The 20003-nt window shown below is 32.8% G+C and overlaps 1 protein-coding gene across 4 annotated transcripts in view; it reads left to right on the top strand.

The window, feature by feature from the left end:
- The first annotated feature begins 9479 nt into the window (after positions 1 to 9479).
- Positions 9480 to 20003, top strand: part of LCA5 (lebercilin LCA5) — a 44182-nt gene continuing 33658 nt past the window's right edge. For 3 of the 4 annotated variants that reach the window (XM_074237375.1, XM_074237377.1, XM_074237376.1), the window contains exons 1-2: positions 9612 to 9695; positions 18441 to 18702. In XM_074237375.1, the coding sequence (XP_074093476.1) occupies positions 18501 to 18702 (202 nt within the window). In that variant the 5' untranslated portion in view covers positions 9612 to 9695; positions 18441 to 18500. Of the gene's footprint in view, positions 9696 to 18440; positions 18703 to 20003 lie in introns of all 4 variants that reach the window. The other variant, XM_074237378.1, reaches the window with a different exon arrangement.

Raw genomic sequence — 20003 nt, 5'->3', positions numbered from 1 at the left:
TAGCTGACTGACCACAAAGAACAATTCAACAGAAATAGACGAATTCATATTACCTGACATATTATGAAAAATTACAAATACCAATGCAGTCTGACTTGTGTCTGTTAATAAAGAATAAGGCAAAAGTGGACATTTTGTTTTCTTATTATAGTCTGGATTTTGGTTTCATTTTCTTTCCAAGGGAAGGAGATTTTTCTCATGGACTTCTTTTTCTATTTTCAGTCAGACAGAGATTAGAATAATAGGAGTAGTAACTCAATTTATATTGTGCCAATAAATTTGTAATATATTTCACACTTATTATTTAATTTGAGTCTCACCCATCAGTGAAGTAGATAGTACAGCTATTATCCCCATTTAACGATTAGGGAAACTCAAGATCAGTTTCATGACATGTTTATGGTCATAAAACCACTAAATGTCAAATATGGGATTTATGCCCATCTATTTGTTCATCTGTTTCTTTTAGCTCTATAATCATCTCAGATATCCTTCCTCACTTATATCACTATAGTTATTTCCAAATACCAAATATCCCTTCCCCATCCCAGAGAACTATCCCATATGAGAAATAATTTTTTTAATTGTAGTTTTCCTTAAAAAGGAAAAGTCAACATGACTGTTTAATACATTAAAGGAATCTGATACTCTGTGCAAAGTGTAACACAATGTGGTGAATTGTGTCTTCACAATATCTCTTCATTAAAGTCCTGTTTGATCTTTATAATTTTGCTATACTTGTTTGTTTTATTTAGCTTATTTTTAACATTCATTATTTTTTTGAGTTCCAAATTCTCTCTCTCCCTTGAATACCACCTCCATGCCTCGAGAAGGCAAGCAATATGACATCAAGTATATTTGTGAAGTAATACAAACATATTTCTATGTTAGCCAAGTTGTCCCCATCCCCCCAAAAAACTCTTAATAAAAAATAAGAAACAAAAAATGAAACAAGTATGCTTCAAACTATACCAAGAGTTCATCTGTTCCCTCTCTGGAGGTGAAATGACATTTTAAAAAATAGATTCTTTAGAATGGTCATGGTTCGCTCTATTGGTCAGAGTAACTAAGTCTTTCACAGCTAATCATCATTTCACTATTGCTATTACTGTGCACAATGATCTTTCAGTTACTTTACTTTGGTTCATATATGTTTTTTCAGTTTTTTTAAAATCATCCTGCTCATCATTTTTTATAGCACAATCCCAATATTATACCACAACTTTTCTAACTATTCCCCAATTAATAGGCATCCTCTCAAATCCCAATTCCTCGACACTACAAAAAAGAACTGTTTTATATATATATATATATATATATATATATATATATGTATATATATATGCATATATATACATATATATATATATACACACAAAAATAGTCATTTTTGCTTTTCTCTGATCTCTTTGGGATATAGACCTAATAATAGTATCATTAGGTCAAAGAGTACACACAGTTTGAAAGCTCTCTGGATATAATAGCTCCAAATTGTTCTCCAGAATGTTTAGACTAGTTCACAACTCCACCAACAATGCATTAGGGGTCTGAATTTTTTCCTATCCCTTCCAGCATTTGAATTTTTCCTTGTTTGCATGACAGTCAATCTGATAGACATGAGGTGGTATCTCAGACTTTTTTAATTTGCATTTCTCTAATAAATAGTGATCTAGAACATTTTTTTCATGTGATTATTGATTAAAGTTCTTGTTTGTATCCTTTGATCATTTATCAGTTGGGGAATGGTTATTATTTTGTTTCTTGCTTTTGTTATAATTTTGGTTACATTGGTTTTGTTTGTACAATTTAAAAAAATCCATATAATCAGATTTATTAATTTTAGTCTCCCATAATTCTCTCTAACACTTGTTTGGTCATAACTCTTCCCTTATCCTCAAATCTGATAGGTAAAATTTTCCATGTTCCCCTAATTTACTTGTAATATCAATCTTTGTGTCTTAATTATCTATTTTGACTTTAACTTTAGAGTGAGATGTTGATTTTCCAAACTGCTCTTCAACTGTCTGAGAAATTTTTGCCAAAAGACTAGTCCTTGCCCCCAAACTTTAGTTGTTTGGGACAAATACTAGATTACTACGGTCATTTACTATTTGTAGTGAGACCTTTTCCCATTCCAGTTTGTTTTCATTCTTACTACTTTTTAATATGGTTTGAAATCTGGTACTGCTAGACCACTTTTCTTCACTTTTTTTTTCATTGACTTCCTTGATATTTTTTAGCATGTTTTCTCCCAGATGGAATTTGCTATTATTTCTAGCTCTATAAAATAATTGTTTGGTATTTTGATTAGTATGGTACTACATAAGCAAATTAACTTAGGTAGTAGCATTGCCATTTTTATTATATTGACTCCTTTTACCCACGAGCAATTAATATTTCTCTAGTTGTTTAAATCTGCTCAATTGTGTGAAGTGTTTTAAAATTGTGTTCTTATAGTTCCAAATTTCTTGAGAGGTAGATTCTCAATAATTTTATATTATATGTAATATTTAAATGGAATTTCTCTATCTCTTCTTGCTGGGATTTGTTGGTAGCATATAGAAGTATTGATGATATTTTTTATGTGGATTTATTTCATATCTTGCAACTTTGATAGTTTCAACTAGTTATTTTAGTTAATCCTCTATAACTCTCTCAGTATACTATTGTATAGTCTTCAGAGTGATAATTTTGTTTCCTCATTGTCATTTTTATCCCTTCAATTTCTTTTTTATTGTTTTATCATTAAACTAGTATTTCCAGCACAGTATTAGATAATAATGATGATGATGTACATTCTACTTGACTCCTGATCTTTGGGAAAGTTTCTAGATTATCTCCACTACAGATAAAGCTTACTTTTGACTTTAGATAGATATAATTCATCATTTTTTTAAAAAAAAATTTCATTTATTCCTATGCTAATTTTTTAAAAATAAGAATTGGTATTGTATTTTGTCAAAGGCATTTTTTTTTTTTGCCATCTACTTATATAGTCAAATGGGGGGAATTTTTTATCTTGATAAGGTCAATTATGTTGATATTTTTCCTAATATTGAATCAGTCTGCATAGCTAATAAAAATTCCACTAAGAAATAGTGCATGATCTATGTGATTCATTATAATCTTTTTGCTGGTGTTTTATTTAAATTTTTTTGTGAATACTCATTATGGAAATTAGCCTTTAGTTTTCATCTCCCCTGTTTCTTTGTTGTTGTTTTTAGTTTTTGAAAGGTAGTGGGGTTAAGTGATTTGCCCAAGATCACACAATTAGGTAATTATTAAGTGTCTGTGGGCGAATTTGAACTCAAGTTCTCCTGATTCCAGGGCCGGTGTTCTATCCACTGTGCCACCTAGCTGCCCCAATGTGCCACCTAGTTGCCACTACCACTCCCCATCCCTGGTTTGGTAACAAAAACATAATTGTGCCAGGGAAGGAATTTGCTAGGATTCCTTCAGTACCTGTTTTTTTCAAATAGTTTTTATCATATCTGGAATTAGTAGAATTCATTTGTATAAATCCATTGGGTCTTATATATATTCTTTTCATTGGAAGTTGATTTATGACTGATTCAATTTCTTTTTCTTCTAAATTTATTTATTTTTCCAAATACATGCAAAGACAGTTTTCAACAATCACTTTTCGGTGAGGTTTTGACTTTTTCATTCTCTTCCCTCCCTCCATTCTTTCCCCTTTCCCCTTGAAAGTGGGTAATCTAATATAGATTATACATATATAAATAACTATGTTAGACATATTTTCAAATTAATTGTGTTGTGAAAGAAGAATCAGATTAAAAGGGAGGAAAAACCTTTAGGGAAGAAAGAAATAAAACATAAAACAAATTTGAAAAATCATTATCTTTTTCTAAATTAAGGTTAAATACTCCCTTTTCTGTTATTCTGGGAATTTTTTTTTAATATTCATCCATTTTACTTAAATTGTCAGTTTTACTAGCATAAATTAGGCAAAATAACTCCTACTAATTGCTTTAATTTTATTTTCATTAGTGATTCATTCTTTTTCATTTTAATAATGTTAGTAGTTTTCATTTTTCTTATTTTTATCAAATTAATCAATGATTTATATCTATTTTTCCCCTAAAACCATCTCATAGTTCAATGGTTTTTTGATTTTTAGGAAGTCCATTTTAGTACTTAAGAATTTAGAATTTAATCTTTTTCCAGTTTTTTTTAGTTTTACACTTAATTCATTTTTTCTTCTTTTATTGATACATGTGTTTAGAAATATAAATTTTCCTAAACACTGGTAGTTATATAGTTGTCATTATCTTTAATGAAATTATTGATTTTTCTATGACTCATCATGACCCACTTATTTTTCAGGATTACATTATTTAATTTCCAATTAATGATTAATTCATTCTTCCACTGTCTACACTAAATGTAAATTTTGTAAATGTAAATGTTGTATTTTTGTCTGAAACTAGTACATTTATTATTTTTGCTTTTTCTTCATTTGGTGGTGAGGTTTTTAATGCCCTAATACATGATCAGTTATTGTGATGGTGCCATGTACTGTTGACAAAAAAGGTATACTCCTCTTCCCATTTAGTTTACACAGAGACCTTTCTAAGATTCCATTCATCTCCTTGATTTCTTTCCTATATTTTATAGTTAGTTATTAATAGCTGTTTCAAGTGTGTTTCTTATAAATGGCATATTTTTTGGATGAATTCTTCCTATTAATTTCAATTATATTATTATCTGTGCATTTCCTTCTATCCTATTTCCTTCTGTTTCTCATTTTTTTTATCCTGCCCAACCTCTAAAAATCTGTTTTGCTTCTACTGCCTGCCTTTATCCCTTCATCATTCCTCTCCCCTTTCCCTTATGCCCTTTCCTTCCTAATTTCCTGTTGGGTAAGATAGATTTCTGTACTCAATTTAGTGTGTATATAGGATACAAATGAGTACTCTAGTAGTATACACACTAGTAGTACTTTAGTAGTGTCCTCTTTGAACCAATTCAGATGGCAGTGAGGTACACACATTGCCCACTCCTTCACTATTTTGTTTTCTACTGTAAATCTCCCTTGTACAACTTTTTATGTAAAATAAATTTCATTTCTCCTCTCCCTTCCCCCCTTTCCCAGCACATCCTTCTTTCTCACCCATGCATCTTTTATATTATCCCAACATTATCAACTCATTCCCATCTGTCTGTGTAGAGTTCTTCTAAATGTTCTAATAATGTTCTTAGTAATTTTATGTGTGTTTATATATATATATATATATATATTTCATCTTCCTATATGTGAATGAAAACAGTTTAATCTTATTGAGACCCTTATGACTTAATCTTTGTTTCTTTTATGCTACTCTTAAGTCTTGTATTTAACATCAAATTTTTCTATTCATCTCTGGTCTTTTCATAAGGAATGCTCGAAACTCAACTATTTCATTAAATATTTTTTTCTCATGAAGCATTTTCCTGAGTTTTGCAGGGTAGACTACTCTTGGTTGCAATCCTGGCTCCTTTGCTTTCTGACTGTGCTTATGATATTTGAATCATTTCTTTCTGGCTACTTGAAGTATTTTCTCTTTTACCTGGAAACTGAAATTTGGCTATATTCCTGGGGGGTTTCATTGGGGCATCTCTTTCCAGAGATCATCAATAAATTCTTTGAATTTCTACTTTATTCTATGCTTCTAGGATTCTGAAGGGAATTTTCTTTAGAATATCTTGAAATGTGATATCTAGGTTCATTCTTTGATCAATTTAGGCAGTCCAATAATCCTTCAATTTTCTCTGAGATATTTACCAAGTCAGTTGTTTTTTTCTGATATTTCACAATTTTCTTTCATTCCTTTATTTCTTTATGGCTCATGGAGGCATAGGCTTTCAATTGCCTCATTTTAATTTTAAAGGAATTATTTTCTTCAGTAAGCTTTTTTAATCTTTTTTCCCATTTGACCAATTCTGTTTTTTCAAGGTGTTATTTTCTTCATTTTTGGTGCCATTTTCACTAAGCTGTTCATTGACTCTTTTTTTTTTTCAAGGCAAATGGGGTTAAGTGGCTTGCCCAAGGCCACATGGCTAGGTAATTATTAAGTGTCTGAGACTGGATTGACTCTTACTTTCTTGCATTATTTTCATTTCTTTCTACCACTCTTATTTGATTTTTAATATAATTTTAGCTCTTTTGGTAATTCTTGTTGGGCATGTCCAATTAACATTTTTATTTGAGGCTTTACTGAAGTTGCTTGGACATAATTGTTGTCTGTTGAGTTTGAATCCTGATCTTCCCTCTCACCATAGCAGATTTTATGGTTAGGTTCTTTTTTCTGGGTTTTGCTTTTTTTTTTTTTTTAAAAAAAAGCCAATTAAATCATTTTTTAAATTTAATTTTTATTCATTTCTGAACTTAAATACAAAATAACATTTCCATGTATACAACAAAACATAAAAAAGATTCAATATAAAACCATGAATTTCCCTTTCATGCTATTTACTTTTTTGAAAAATTATATAATGCTAAAATTATAAAATGCTTTTTAAAAACTAGTCTGCTTTTCTGTACACCTAATGCTTTCTTTTGTTCTTCACTATCCAGTTTTTCTCCCACCCCTTCCCACTTTGCCCTAGAGAAAGCTACCATTTGACAGAAATATGTCTATATATATGCCTATGTGCTTATATATAGATATAAATATGTATATTTATATAGATATCAAACCTTACTACACACCTAGATGTAGATAGTATGTTCTTTAATACATTCTTTTTAGTTGATTTGAGTGTTTACAATACTCAAAATGAGTTAGCTGTTCAAAGTTGTTCTTAGAACCATATTATTACTATATAGCACTGTTCTTTTGGTTCTGCTCATTTATTCTTTGTATTTCATGCAAGTCTTTCCATGTTTGTCCTAAAATCAACCAAGCTCATCATCCTAACACAAGAATATACCATAGTTTGTTTAGTCATTACCCAATTGATGGGCATCTCCTCAATTCCAGTTTTTTGCCACCATAAAGAGAACTGTTATAAATATTTTAGAACATTTAAGTTCTCTTCCTTTTTCCTTAATCACTTTGGGAAACAGAACTACAGACAAAATTCTAGATTACTTTCCAAAATGGTTGAAGCAGATCACAGTTCTACCAACAGTGAATTAGAGTCCCAATTTTTCTATATCCCCTCCAACATTTGTCACTTTCCCTTCTAACATTTTAGCCAATCTGGTAAGTGTAAAGGTGATATCTCAAAGTTATTTAAATTTGTATTTCTCTAATCATCAATCCCTTATTTATGTATATACTCCCAAACATTTTTAACCTTTTTGTTACAATTTATATTAACAAACTAATTACATGGTGTTGTGAACTGAACTTTCCATTGTAGTCAACTATTTTGAACTTTGGGATCATCCATAATTTAATTACTTCACCTAATCCTATGTCAGTAACTCTACCAGAATGAGCAATAAAAATACCTCAATTGTTTTATTTTTAACAATTCAGTATAAATTTGGCATAGTTATCTCTGATTGTCTGTAAATATTACTTTACCATCTTCTCTGTCCTCTACTATCTATAAATTAAATTTAGCTGTACTGAGTGATGCATTTATATTCATGTAAAACATTTCAGGTATTTTTCCATTTATTTCCAAATGATTAACAATTCCAATGATTCAAATTTTCTAAAAATCAAATTATGCTCTTTCTCTTTTAGACAACATTAATGATCTTTGTCACAGTGAATTTAGAGAAAATAAAGACTCAATAGATTGGTGTTCATTTCAATTTCATTCTAGGGATTCATCTTGGTTCCAATGTCATATTAGATAGCTTTCTACAAATACTTCTCATGCAACAAAGTACATTCAGACATCTTAGAGTTGATGGGCATCTCTGACTTCATGTAAAAATATACTGACTTGCATAAATTAACATAATATATTGTGTTGCAAGGCTTGTTTCAGTCAAAAAATAAAAATTACACCTTTCCACATATTAGAAGAGCCGGATGAAAAAAGCACGTAACCACAGTTCTATTAAATGTGGTTCTCTAAATAATCATCATAAAGCATTTATTAAGAACATATTCTATCCTAAAATTGGATTTTGAACCTTATCATTTAAATGTGGAACTGAATTTCATCAAAAACTTGTCTCAATGTAACAGGAAATGTACAATGACAATGAAGAAGAGGATATATAACTTTTACCCCCCTCTCAAAAAATATTCTCAAACTGTCAGATCTAAGGCATGAAAACAAGAAAGTCAAGAGGCAAAAACGCCAATTTTTTTTTGTTTTTGTGGTCCCAGCAAAACGTAGCAAAAGATACTTAACAAATGCTTATTGAATTAGATCCTGGCTACAAATATTACATACTCAGATTATTTATGTAAAGTCTAATAATATATATAACATCCCTGTTTTCTTAATTTCCTGAAAACCTATTTAAAATCAGACAGTAAATAGTCATTAAGTTTCTCTATGCCAGTCTGCGCTAGGAGTTGAGACTATAAAGACATAAGATAGTTTTTGCTCTTAAGGACCAAGGGGTCGAATTGGGGAGGCAAAGTACAAACCTTGTACAAGAACAAAATAAATGGTGAGGGAGGGTCAGGAAAATTTTCTCATAGAAGGAGGGAATTTAGCTGTAACTTAAAAGCAGGAGATGCTGAAGGAGAGCACTCCATAATAAAGGGTCAGAAAAACCTATTTTAAATGTGCTTCTCTAAACTGGAGTCTGTCAATTTGAAAAAAAAACACCCTTTTTTCTCAAAATAAATGATTTCCTCTAATCCTATGCACTTTATTTTATTTATTATTTATTTATATTAATATTTATTTATATATTACTTTAAAACTGTCCTGGGTGGAACAAAGACTTCGCTAGATAGTCAAGGGGGTCCCAAGACACAAAAGTTAATAAAGAAAAACATAACCATGCAAAATAAATAGAATATCGATGGCATTCCCAGACTTTTTACGATTCTTAGTACGATGGGCTGCTTCCGACGACTGAAAAAACCTGATCCCAGGAAAAGGGACTCATTCTCTGAAAGGCAGGGGCCTGCCCTCTGTCCCCGTTTCCTGCACCAAATGTTTGCTCCCAGAAACCAGCACTTCCTCTCGCCTGCTTCCTTGCCTTCTCTCACCTCCCTGGGTCGCCTCCTTCTCCGGATCCTCCCGCCTCAATCTCCAAGAAATCAGGAGGGGGAACTTCCAAGAACCGAAGCGCAAGGACACCCCTCAAGCCCGACTGAAACGGGGCCATGAGAAAGGGCCTGGTGGACATTCCCCGCCCAAAAGCCGGCGAGCCAATGCTACAGCCTTCCCCCACTGGTGTCCCGCCCCCTCCTCCATCATCCGGTCGCGTTGCAGCCAATAGGAAGGATAAGCCGCCAGCAGCATCCAATGGGAGACGGTAAAGCGACGTCATTGGCCGGGGCTTCGTCGCAGTGCAGTCTGGGCCGCCGCCTCCTCCGTTACCTTGGAGCCCGAGTCGCCATCCCTGGAGGCTCTGCCCCCGCCCTGTCCCCCGCCCCTGGCTCCGGGTTCAAACACAGCGCAACCTGGCAACCGCGGCTCATAGCCAACCTCGCACCCTCCCGGGGAGGGACTCCCCCACCGCCCTCGGGCGTCTGCCCTTCGGTGGGCCGACGCGGAGATCTAGGGCTGGGAGACTCCTTGGTGGAGAAGACGGGCCAGATTTGGTGAGGGAGGCCTGAGGACGGAGGGCGCGGGGAGGTTCGAAGGCGGGGGGCGTGCCGGGTGGGAGAGCCCCTGAGGCGGGGGCTGTGCTCTGGTGGCCGGCCAGGGGGCATGAGGCTCTCCTGATGGGGGGTAAGGCCCTGTGTGTATGGCGGGGAGGGGGAGATGTGGCCCTCATGCTGGGAGGGAGGCGAGGAATAGGGGCGGTGGGAGAAGGGCCCCGAAGAGAGAGAGAGAGAGAGAGAGAAAAAGAAAGTATGAGTATCTGTGTGTGTGTGTAAAATTTTCCTCAGTAAAATGAGAGACGGTTAACCAAAAGTTAGGAAAATTTGAAGGTTGTGCCTTTGATGTGCGCTTTGAAAACTAGATTCATGTAAAGTGAATTTATATTCCCCCCCCACCTCCCTTTTTTTTTTGGCTCTTGTATGCTGATGAATATAATAGAGGTAGAGTCATACTTTTTGTGTGTCATTATGTGGTGGGAACTTTAAATCATAAAGTATAGAACTTCTTTGGAATTAAATTTTTCTTTCAGTTATCAAGTACCTATTAAGTCATTTCCGCGTGCCAGACATCACCCCTCAAGGAGCAACTTTGCTTCTGACAAACAAGAGGAATACTTAGGAATGGGATATTGAAGAGGAACATTACAGTGAAACTCAGTACTTGAGACTATAGGATCAGATTATTTTTTTTATAAGATGTCCAGGACAGGGGAAATGATGCAGAACTGGAGAGAAATGACTAAATTTAATTTCAGAACGAGTATAAGAAGATGCTTGAAATTGAACTTTTCTAAGCCCGTTACCTACTCTGTAAAATTAACTTATTTGCTTTATTTCACAGTGTTATGAGGAAAGTACTTTGTAAATGTTAACAAATGATATAATGTGGGGTTATTATGATTTGGAAATGCTAGAGAGGCATTAGAAGAGAAAGGGTCAAGTTTACTTTATTAAAAATGATAATTATTTAATTTAATTTCTTTTCAGCAGTTACTAGATAAAATCTTCATAAATTTCAGCAAGTTCAAGATATCTTTATAGGCAAGGTGAAAAGATGAGGAACATCACATTGTGATATGGTTAGGTAGATTCTTTTCTGGTTGAAAGTAAAAAAGTAGAGCTATATAGTTCCTTCCATGGTATTTTACTGATCAATATTTTGATGTTTAACTTGAATGAAGATTTCTGGGCCTACAGAATCAAATTTGTAAATGACTTTGAAACTAGGAATGTACCCTGATTGGATGAAGTTATTGATAGCATTAAAGATCTCATTTGGCAAAGCTGCTAAGATGAAATTTTTGCAAAGAAGGAAAATCATAGATTTAAAATAAGAAAGGGAGATAGATCTTTCGTGATCATCAAACCAGATGTTAAACTGACTACAAGCAGCCAGTAAAACTTCCTATTCATTCTGGACAGATTAAAATGTGTTTGGAAGATGTTTAATAAAATAAATACAGGATAGTGTTAATTTGTGATTTTCTAAGTCAATATGATGTCAGCAGGGATCTGTTTCTACTTTAATTTGACACTATTAATCTAATTCAGTCCCTTTTATGGATAAGGGAACTGAAACCTAGAAAAGTGGCACAACTAAAGTTCTCTTTAATTAGATAGAGATGGGATTTGAATAGTTCTGTCTCTAAACTCAGTACTCTTGCCATTGATACATAATGTCTCATAAATTAAAGGGATAAATATAGATATGCTCTTGTATTTAAAAAAATTAGCTGCACAAGTAAGGGATGGGAGAACATGACACAGAAAGAACCTATGATTTTAATGCATTCAGGACACTTCAGTTGAATAAAGAAGCCAGTTTCTGCTCTGCCAGTTACTATTAGGCTTCATATCTATCTATCTATCTATCTATCTATCTATCTATCTATCTATCTATATATGTATTCTGTGGGGAGGAAAAAAAGGAAGAGAAGGTATGTACAGAGGTAAATAAATACAAAATAAACATAAAAGTTTTGAATGGAGAGGGAGAACATTTCAAGAGATGAACAAAGGTACAGTTGATATTGTAGATTGTATATATGAATTGTATATTGATTGTATATATGGGGAAAGGTAAGTAGTACAATTTTGCTGAAACTTAGCGTGTATGAAGGAAGAGGGTGTGTGAGTAGTATGTAATGAAAGTTTGAAGTGAATTTTAAAAGATAAATGCCAAAAAGATTTTTTTTTATTCTAGAGGCATTGTGGAGGCATGAAACTTATTGGGCAGGAAAATGACATGGTTAGACCTATACTTTAGAGATATTGGTTTAACATGTTTGTAAAGAATGAACTGGAGAAGGAAAAGATTGGAGGCAGGGAGCCTATTTAGGATGCTATTTTAATAGGTCCAAGTGAGAGATGATGAGAATTGAAACCAAGTTTTTTAATGGAGAGAGTTAGCAATGATCTGGTAACTAAAAAAAAAAGCAGTTTGTTAAAGTATCCCTAGCAAAGGGGAAATGATACTGGTGTCTTCTTCCTTCCAAATATGGACCAAGCTGCTTTTGGAATGTTATGTACAGTTCTAGGTGCCCACTTCCTGAAAGGACACTAACAAACTAGTATCACATTTCAAAAGAGAGCCTGATGGCAATTAGTATAGGGAACTTGAAATGCTGTATGACAGTGCTTCCTCTTTTGTCTGGAATGGGCAAGACTTCAGATACGTGAAAGGTTATCTTATAGAAGAAAGGTAGGGCTTGTTATGTTTGTTGCTGGGGGTAGAGCTAGGAGCAATAGATGAAAGTTGCAGAGAATTAGCTCAGCTTTCCTGAAGTAAAATGGGCAGCACTACCAAGTAGTACTGGATTCTCCATCGCTGGAGGTTATAAGGTGCTTAGACCAGTTGTCCAGGATGTATGTAGATAGGATTTTTCTTTGTATAAAAGGTTGAACTACTAGCTGACTCCTGAGATCACTTCCAATTATCAGATATTATGATACTAATTTTGCACATTCCAGTCTATATTCATAAGTATATAGTGAGGGATGACAATCTAAATTAGAAAATTGCAAGGAAACTGCATGCTTTTTCGGGGGGCCTTTTAAGGAAAGAATGTGAGTTTTTAAAATTGCTTGAGGTGTATTGGCAGAGAGATGATAAACTTAAGGGTACATATGAGATATCTTCAGACTTCACCAATTTATTGTTTTGTTTGAATAGTTACAGAGGGACAAGCAAGGAGTGTTAGAAATGACAAATACATTACATTTTTTTCAGTCATGTTGATTCTTTGTGACCCCATTTAGGGTTTTCTTGGTAAACATACTGTGGTGGTTTGCCAACTTCTTTTTCCAGCTCATTTTACAGATGAGGAAACTGAGGCAAACAGGGTTAAGTGACTTGTCTAGGATCAATTGCACTTTTGCACAAAATTTAAAAAAAACAAACAAAAAGGGCATCTTTATATTTGTTAAAAAACATTTTTTGTTAGTTAAAAACACATTTCTTACACTTCTAACACATCTGTTCTGTATGTTTCAATAATTAAGTTCATGATAAAGAAGTTGCATGTTTTTAAATAATAAAATGGATTCAAAGTAATTTTAATTTTCTTTTAGTCAAAGAAAAATAGCTTTTTTCAGTTGGTGAGATGATTTGTATAAGTGTAGATAATTTCAACTTCATATTTATCACATTAATATAGTACTTTATAGTTTATACAGTATATTCCTCATAACCATCCTATGAATTACATAGTGTGAGTCTTTATTATCTCCCAAATTACAAATTAGGAGACTTGAGACTTAAAGGTGTTAAGTGATTTGTCTATGTAGTTATTATTTGAATCCATTTCTCCTTATTCCAGTCTGGTGCACTTCTTTCCACATTAAGTGTGATAAAAGCTGGAGGTATTTGGGGGAAAATTTTTTTTGGAGGGGAGTATACATGGTTATTATCTGGTTGTAACATATCTGACGTGAAGAACTGTGAGTGGGTTAAGATTAGATTAGACCTGTTTGGGGTCAGTGATTATACTTTTTTTTAAGAGAATAGTTCTTTTTTTAAACTCACTACTTTGATAATGATCTGTTTAGGCTAATCTTTTATTTAGATAATGGAGCATATGTATGTATGCATGATGTTTGTAAGTATATATATGGTGTGTCTTATCTTCATGCAAACTATAAAGAAACATGAGACTTGTGATAAGAATAAAATTGAGGGAATTTTTTTTCCTTTATACATAAAACACATGCAGGAAGAAATTTTTAATATGAGTGGCCATTAGTTATTTTCTAATATTCTATTCTGTAGTGTTAGGCAAAGTTCATATTAGGATATCTTTGTGTTGTTCATCTGTGTTATTACACTAACATTTATAGAAATAATTTGTTTATATTTGGATTCTCTAATAAAGTATATATATATATATATATATATATATATATTTTAAGTGTAGACTATTTAGGAAGTACTTTTAAATAATGAATTACCTGCATGTCCTCTATGACTAGTGATATACCACTTTGAAAAGCATTACTTCTATGAGGTCAAAAATAGTAGAATAATGACAGTTCATTATTACATAGAATGATTTTTGAAATATTTGGTTGTCTGCTTAGCATACAGCTGGAAAAATAACTGATGACCACTCATTTTAAAACAATAATATTGTTTTCTGCATATGTTTTTGCCATTTTTGTACATTGGATTTTTTTAACTTAACATTAATTTTTTAAATGTTACTTTTCATTTGGTTTTCCCTTGTTAATTGCAAAAAAAAATTCTTAGATGTAAATGACCAGCACAAGTTCTAAGAATCTTCATGTAAATTTTAAGCTTTCAAAAACTGGGAGCATCACCTCTTTGGGAAGAAAAATGGTGCTATGCAGATGTATGGTGAAGGAGGGAGGTAAAGGCCTCAAGACCTCTTGGAGCAATTCTGAAAAAAAGTACTACACCTTTCTGGTTGTTAATGGACATTGTATATATTTTTAGCTGCCTCAACTATATTATCTTTCTGAAAACTTAATAGTCATTTTCCCTGTAATTACTGTATAAATTTTGACTTTCTCTTCATCACTTTTTTTAGTGCCTAATCTTTTTTCTTTCACTTTTGTGATTTTTTTCCTAGTATATTTTCATTTACTTGCACTTGCATAATTGCATTTTGGTTTGAATTCTTTTCAAGAGTGCAGCATTCATTTTTTTTTTCTAAATAAGGAAGTAAAGAAAAGTTCCATGAATATACCTATTAACTTTTTTCCCCATTTTTTTCCCTTAGAGAACTTTTTTCTTTGATGTCTTTTTCAGTCAGATTAATTAATCCCACTCTGCATCAGTTATTTTATGTATGTGCATTAGACTAGATAACACATTATTTAGCTCAGGCTTATTATGAGTGTATCTCCTCTTGAATTAGTTTTTTGTTTGTTTACCAAGAAAGCAATTTCTGTCCTGGAACACTGATTTTTTTAAGGGGGGGATGGTATCTTACTTTTCCATCCATATAAATAGCCAATAATGTTATCTGATTTTTTCTCAAAGAATAGTAGTGACTTTTTAAAAAGCTGTAGATCTAAGAAATATTTTTACATTCATTTCGTGAGGATCCTAACTAATCTTGGTTAGAAAATATGCAGTTCATTTCTTAGCATTTAAAACTGAAAAAGAATATTGTTGTGGTTTTTAAGCATCAGGAAAAATAAATGCTTGTTAATTGAAAAATAAAATAAAGATAAAAAGAATACTCTTGTGAAGGGATCTCATGAATATATTATTTTTCCTCATCATTTTTATAGATCAAGGAATAGGCAGTTACTCTATTGGCTCCATTATCACAAAAGAGTTGATAGCAGACCTCTCAATGGAGCCTAAATCTATAATATTAAAAAAAAAATCTAAACAGTGTTTTTTCACAAAAGGTAAAAGTTATTTCATTTGCCAATGACCAAACTTATTGTAACTACTTTAAACTAATAAAAAAAAATTATTGTAGCTAAGAAAAGTCATGGGGGGGGTAGGTAACATCTTTTGTCATTTTCAGCACTTTATGTATTACTTACAGGCCTTAAAAATGAATTAGGATTAAATTAGAGAAAAAGATAATCAGATTAGAGAATAAAAGAATGATACAAAAGAAAAAAAGATAATTGAGTACCAACAAGGGATGAGCTACCCAATCATAATGGAAATGACTCAAATTATTTTAACTGGGGATTTCCAGTGAACTTTTTTAATGTTTTATAATTATATTTCATTATAATTAGTTTGCTTTTTAATCCCTTGTATTTAATTTTGTGTATTTAAAAAAGATTGAAGCATTTTGAGGGATCGCTAATCATTAGACTGACAAAAGGCTTTCATGACACACAAAAAAGGTAGAGAGCCCAACTACTTTCTTAAACCAACGTGAAAAAAATTCCTGTTTAGACTATAGGAGAAAATAAAATAAGAGTTGACTTTCTAACTTTTAAAAAAGAGTTTATATTTGCTTGATGTTTTGTAACATAATATGTAAAAAGCTTTTTAATAGCTATTTTCTGCTTTAGGGTCCAGCTTGGACCAAACTAATACAAGTAGCTTCTTATATGTTTAGATAAAATTAAGCATCTAATCATAGCTAATCTATTTTAAAAACTCATTGTAAGTTTTTGATAATAGCCATTTCATTTAACAAATATAGTTCTGACTTTATCCAGTTTGTTTCTATACATGCCATGTTATAAGTAGTTGGTTATTATTATTAAAACTTATTTGAAACAATTTGTTGCTTTTTCAAATTTTTTTTCCATATTTACCTACATAAAATCCACATATGCTTTTTATAAGACAGCATTCTTAGTCTTTTATTTTTTGGAACGGTTGATGATCTGCATTGGTAGAGGAAGTTTCCTTCCCAAGAAATCATTATACCAGTGAAATGAAAAGTCTGGACCAAAAAGCAAAGAGACTGAAGAAACTATAGTATGAGTCTGTCATTTTGCTTTAAATTTGTGGAATTTATCTGAACTCGATGTTTTCCAGAAGAAATAAACTATGAATGCAATTTTATTGCTGTTGATAGCATTTAAATAGTGTGTAGATATAACTTGAATAATTTTATATATTGCAATATTTTCACCAATAAAGATCTAAGGTATTATATTTCTCATCTACACTATTCTTAGTGCCCAGAGGTAGAGAGAACTTTTATTTGAATAAAAACATAATATATTTGTGTTCTATTTTGATAGTTTGCTATTATTCATATGGCAGTTCATTTCAGTGCCTGTCATTAAGCTAAGGTTCACTGAACATGTTTAATATGTTAATATGCCAACAGTTTCTCTTTCCATAAGTGGACTATTCTGTATACTTCTACCCAAAGCAGTTTTTACATAAGGCAGATTTGTCTTTGCCCACCCATTAAGCTTAGATTGTATATCAAAGGTATAAAACAAAAGCATAATGTCATAAAATGTACTAAAATGCAGACATTAATTGCTATACCATAATAATAAACAGATTTATGAAATGACAGGGATCTTTTCTCCACTCACTGCACCTAGTCTTTATCATTGTTGGTTTGCCTGGGTAACTTTTTTTTTTATGAAGCTATTAAGAGTTTAGACAGTGTTGGGTGGCTAGGTGGTGTAGTGGATAGAATACCGGTCCTGGAGTCAGGAGGACCTGAGTTCATATCCGGCCTCAGACACTTAATAATTACCTAGCTGTGTGGCCACTGCAAACCACTTAACCCCATTGCCTTGCAAAAAAAAAAAAAACCTAGACAGTGCCTTTTTTTCCTTGTGTATCCAGCAGTGAACAAGAAAAATTATCTTGAACTTGTCTTTTAACTTCTAAAAATTTTGAAGTATTTGGATCCATCTTTTCAACAAAAGAAAAAAAAATCAACTCAAATGACAGAATGCCTTTGTTTTTTTGTTTCTTTTCTTTTTAGGTTTTTGTAAGGCAAATGGGGTTAAGTGGCTTGCCCAAGGCCACACAGCTAGGTAATTATTAAGTGTCTGAGGTCCGATTTGAACCCAGGTACTCCTTACTCCAGGGTGGGTGCTTTATCCACTGTACCACCTAGCCGCCCCTACTGCGCCACCTAGCTGCCCCTACTGCGCCACCTAGCTGCCCCTACTGCACCACCTAGCCGCCCGTACTGCGCCACCTAGCTGCTCCTGCTTTTTGTTTCTTTATGAACCTTTTGGGTCATCCTCTTTCTTCTTCTGTAGTCTTTGTAACTAGAAGTTCAATCATATCTTCATTGAGAATCTTCATGTGTAATTTTCAGAATTCTTTATAGAAAATTGAATTTATGTAATGCAAATTTATATAAAGTGAGCTATTTTTAACTGAGAATTCAGATTTTTTTGCAAAGTTCAAAAATCAAGGTAGTATAGACTGATATTTTTAGGAAATGGTGATATACTTCTGTTCTTTCACTAGTATTGTTAAGTCATTCTGTATGAAAATTTAGTTCAGTTTGTGAAATAATACCCTACTTTGCCTATTTAAAAAAAAGTAAAGCAGAATATGATTGTATTTTTCCTTTAATGCTGGCATTAGCTTTATAAAACCTGAAAATAGGCTGTTTTAAGACTAGTCTGTTATTAAGCATAAAGCTTTTTAGAACAGAAAAACTAGTTATTTTCATATATGGGGAAATTGAGTAATATTATTGATTAATAATATGAAACTTGGACCATTTGAATATGCAAAAGTAGGAATTACAAAGAATATAGTATCTTCAACAAAATAGGAAGACTATTAAAATGTCTTTTCCTATTTATTTTCAGGGGCACTTCTGGAGAAAAGGATCCGTGAAATTATGTGAATACACACTCTATGTAAAAACAATGGAAGAAAGAGCAAGAAGCCCAGATTTCCATCAAAATGGATACTCAGAACAAGAACAATATAGTGATACCTTTTGTTCAGATGATTTTGAAAATTCATGTGTTTCTGCCTCACCATCAGCCCAGAAGGTCTTTCATTCTCCATCATTAAGGGGGGAAGCTATTAATTTACACTGTTCTGATAGTCAAGTACATCATCCAGGTAGGTGCAAGATCTTCTTTACAAAAATAATTCATTTTTAATTTTCAAGAAAAGTTAAGATAAATGTTACAAGATGTCTATAGATGTGGTTCAGAGTTGGGGCTAAGAGAAGCTAAGGATGGCTAAGAGGGAGTTAAATTTTAATATTAATTTTACATGTGTATATCTTTTAGTGCTAAAAAAAATGACACTCTGGCAAGCAGGCATTTATTTTGTGATAGTCAAACTTTAATGTCCTTTAATTAAGATTCAGTCTCCAGTAGGGAGTAATGCATATGAAAAGCAATTTTCAAACCTTACTGAGGACCCTAATGTCTTAACAGTGGGATAGTAGAAATCATTGTATCTGTTTTGGATTGAATATAATATTGGTTTTAAGGTAGAGTGCCATGGCATTTCTAGAATATATTATTTAATGCCTAAATGTGTAATACATAAAAGCACTGAACAAAACTCAGTTATGTGTTGCTTGTCTTCCTGTAACTACAAAGACATATAAGATGATTAACCCTTATCTGTTTACATCCTTTTATATAAGACATTTATAGATGGTCTGGTGGAACAGTGAATGGGAGAATACTTCTTGCTGTTTAATTTTCTTTAGGGCTTATGATCAGTTGCTGGAGGGGAGGGTATAAAGTGAAGTCAGATAAACATGGACCTGCCACAAGCATAGAAGGGCATACATGGAGTTTCCTATGGACAGAGCATTGTGCTGGGTCCTGTGGGATGTAGAAGGTTTAAGACAGACCTGCTGTCATGGAACTTATAGTCTTAATTGTTGTTTTTGCATCATTTCAGTTGTATCTAATTCTTTGTGACTCCATTTGGGGGTTTTCTTGGTAAAGATCCTGGAGTAGTTTTCCAATTCCTTCTCTAGATTATTTTACAAATGAGGAAACTGAGATAAATGGGGTAAAGTCATTTGTCCAGGGTCACACATCTTAGTGTCTGAAACCAGACTTGAATTCAGGAAATCTTTCTGATTCAAAGCCCAGTTCTCTTTACATTGTACTAACTAGCAGCCATATAGTCTTAATAGATGGATTTAAAACACAGATAATATATGGGATAATAGAAATGCATTCAGTAGGTACAGAATAAGTGTTTTATATGAAATATTGAGGTGGGGGAAAGGTAATTTTAGATTATGGGATCAGAGGTCTCTTTTGATATGAATTTTAAAGAATGCCTAGTCAGTTGCTCATTTGTCAAAGAACATGCGAGAGAGGACATTATATAAGTATAAGTACCTGAATGAACAAAGACATGAATAGGCAGGAATGCATAGGGCATCTAAA

Source organism: Macrotis lagotis, chromosome 5 (assembly GCF_037893015.1).
Source record: "Macrotis lagotis isolate mMagLag1 chromosome 5, bilby.v1.9.chrom.fasta, whole genome shotgun sequence".
Taxonomy (NCBI): Eukaryota; Metazoa; Chordata; class Mammalia; order Peramelemorphia; family Peramelidae; genus Macrotis; species Macrotis lagotis.
Note: the sequence above shows the minus strand (reverse complement) of the source record. Positions and strands in the feature narration are given on the sequence as shown.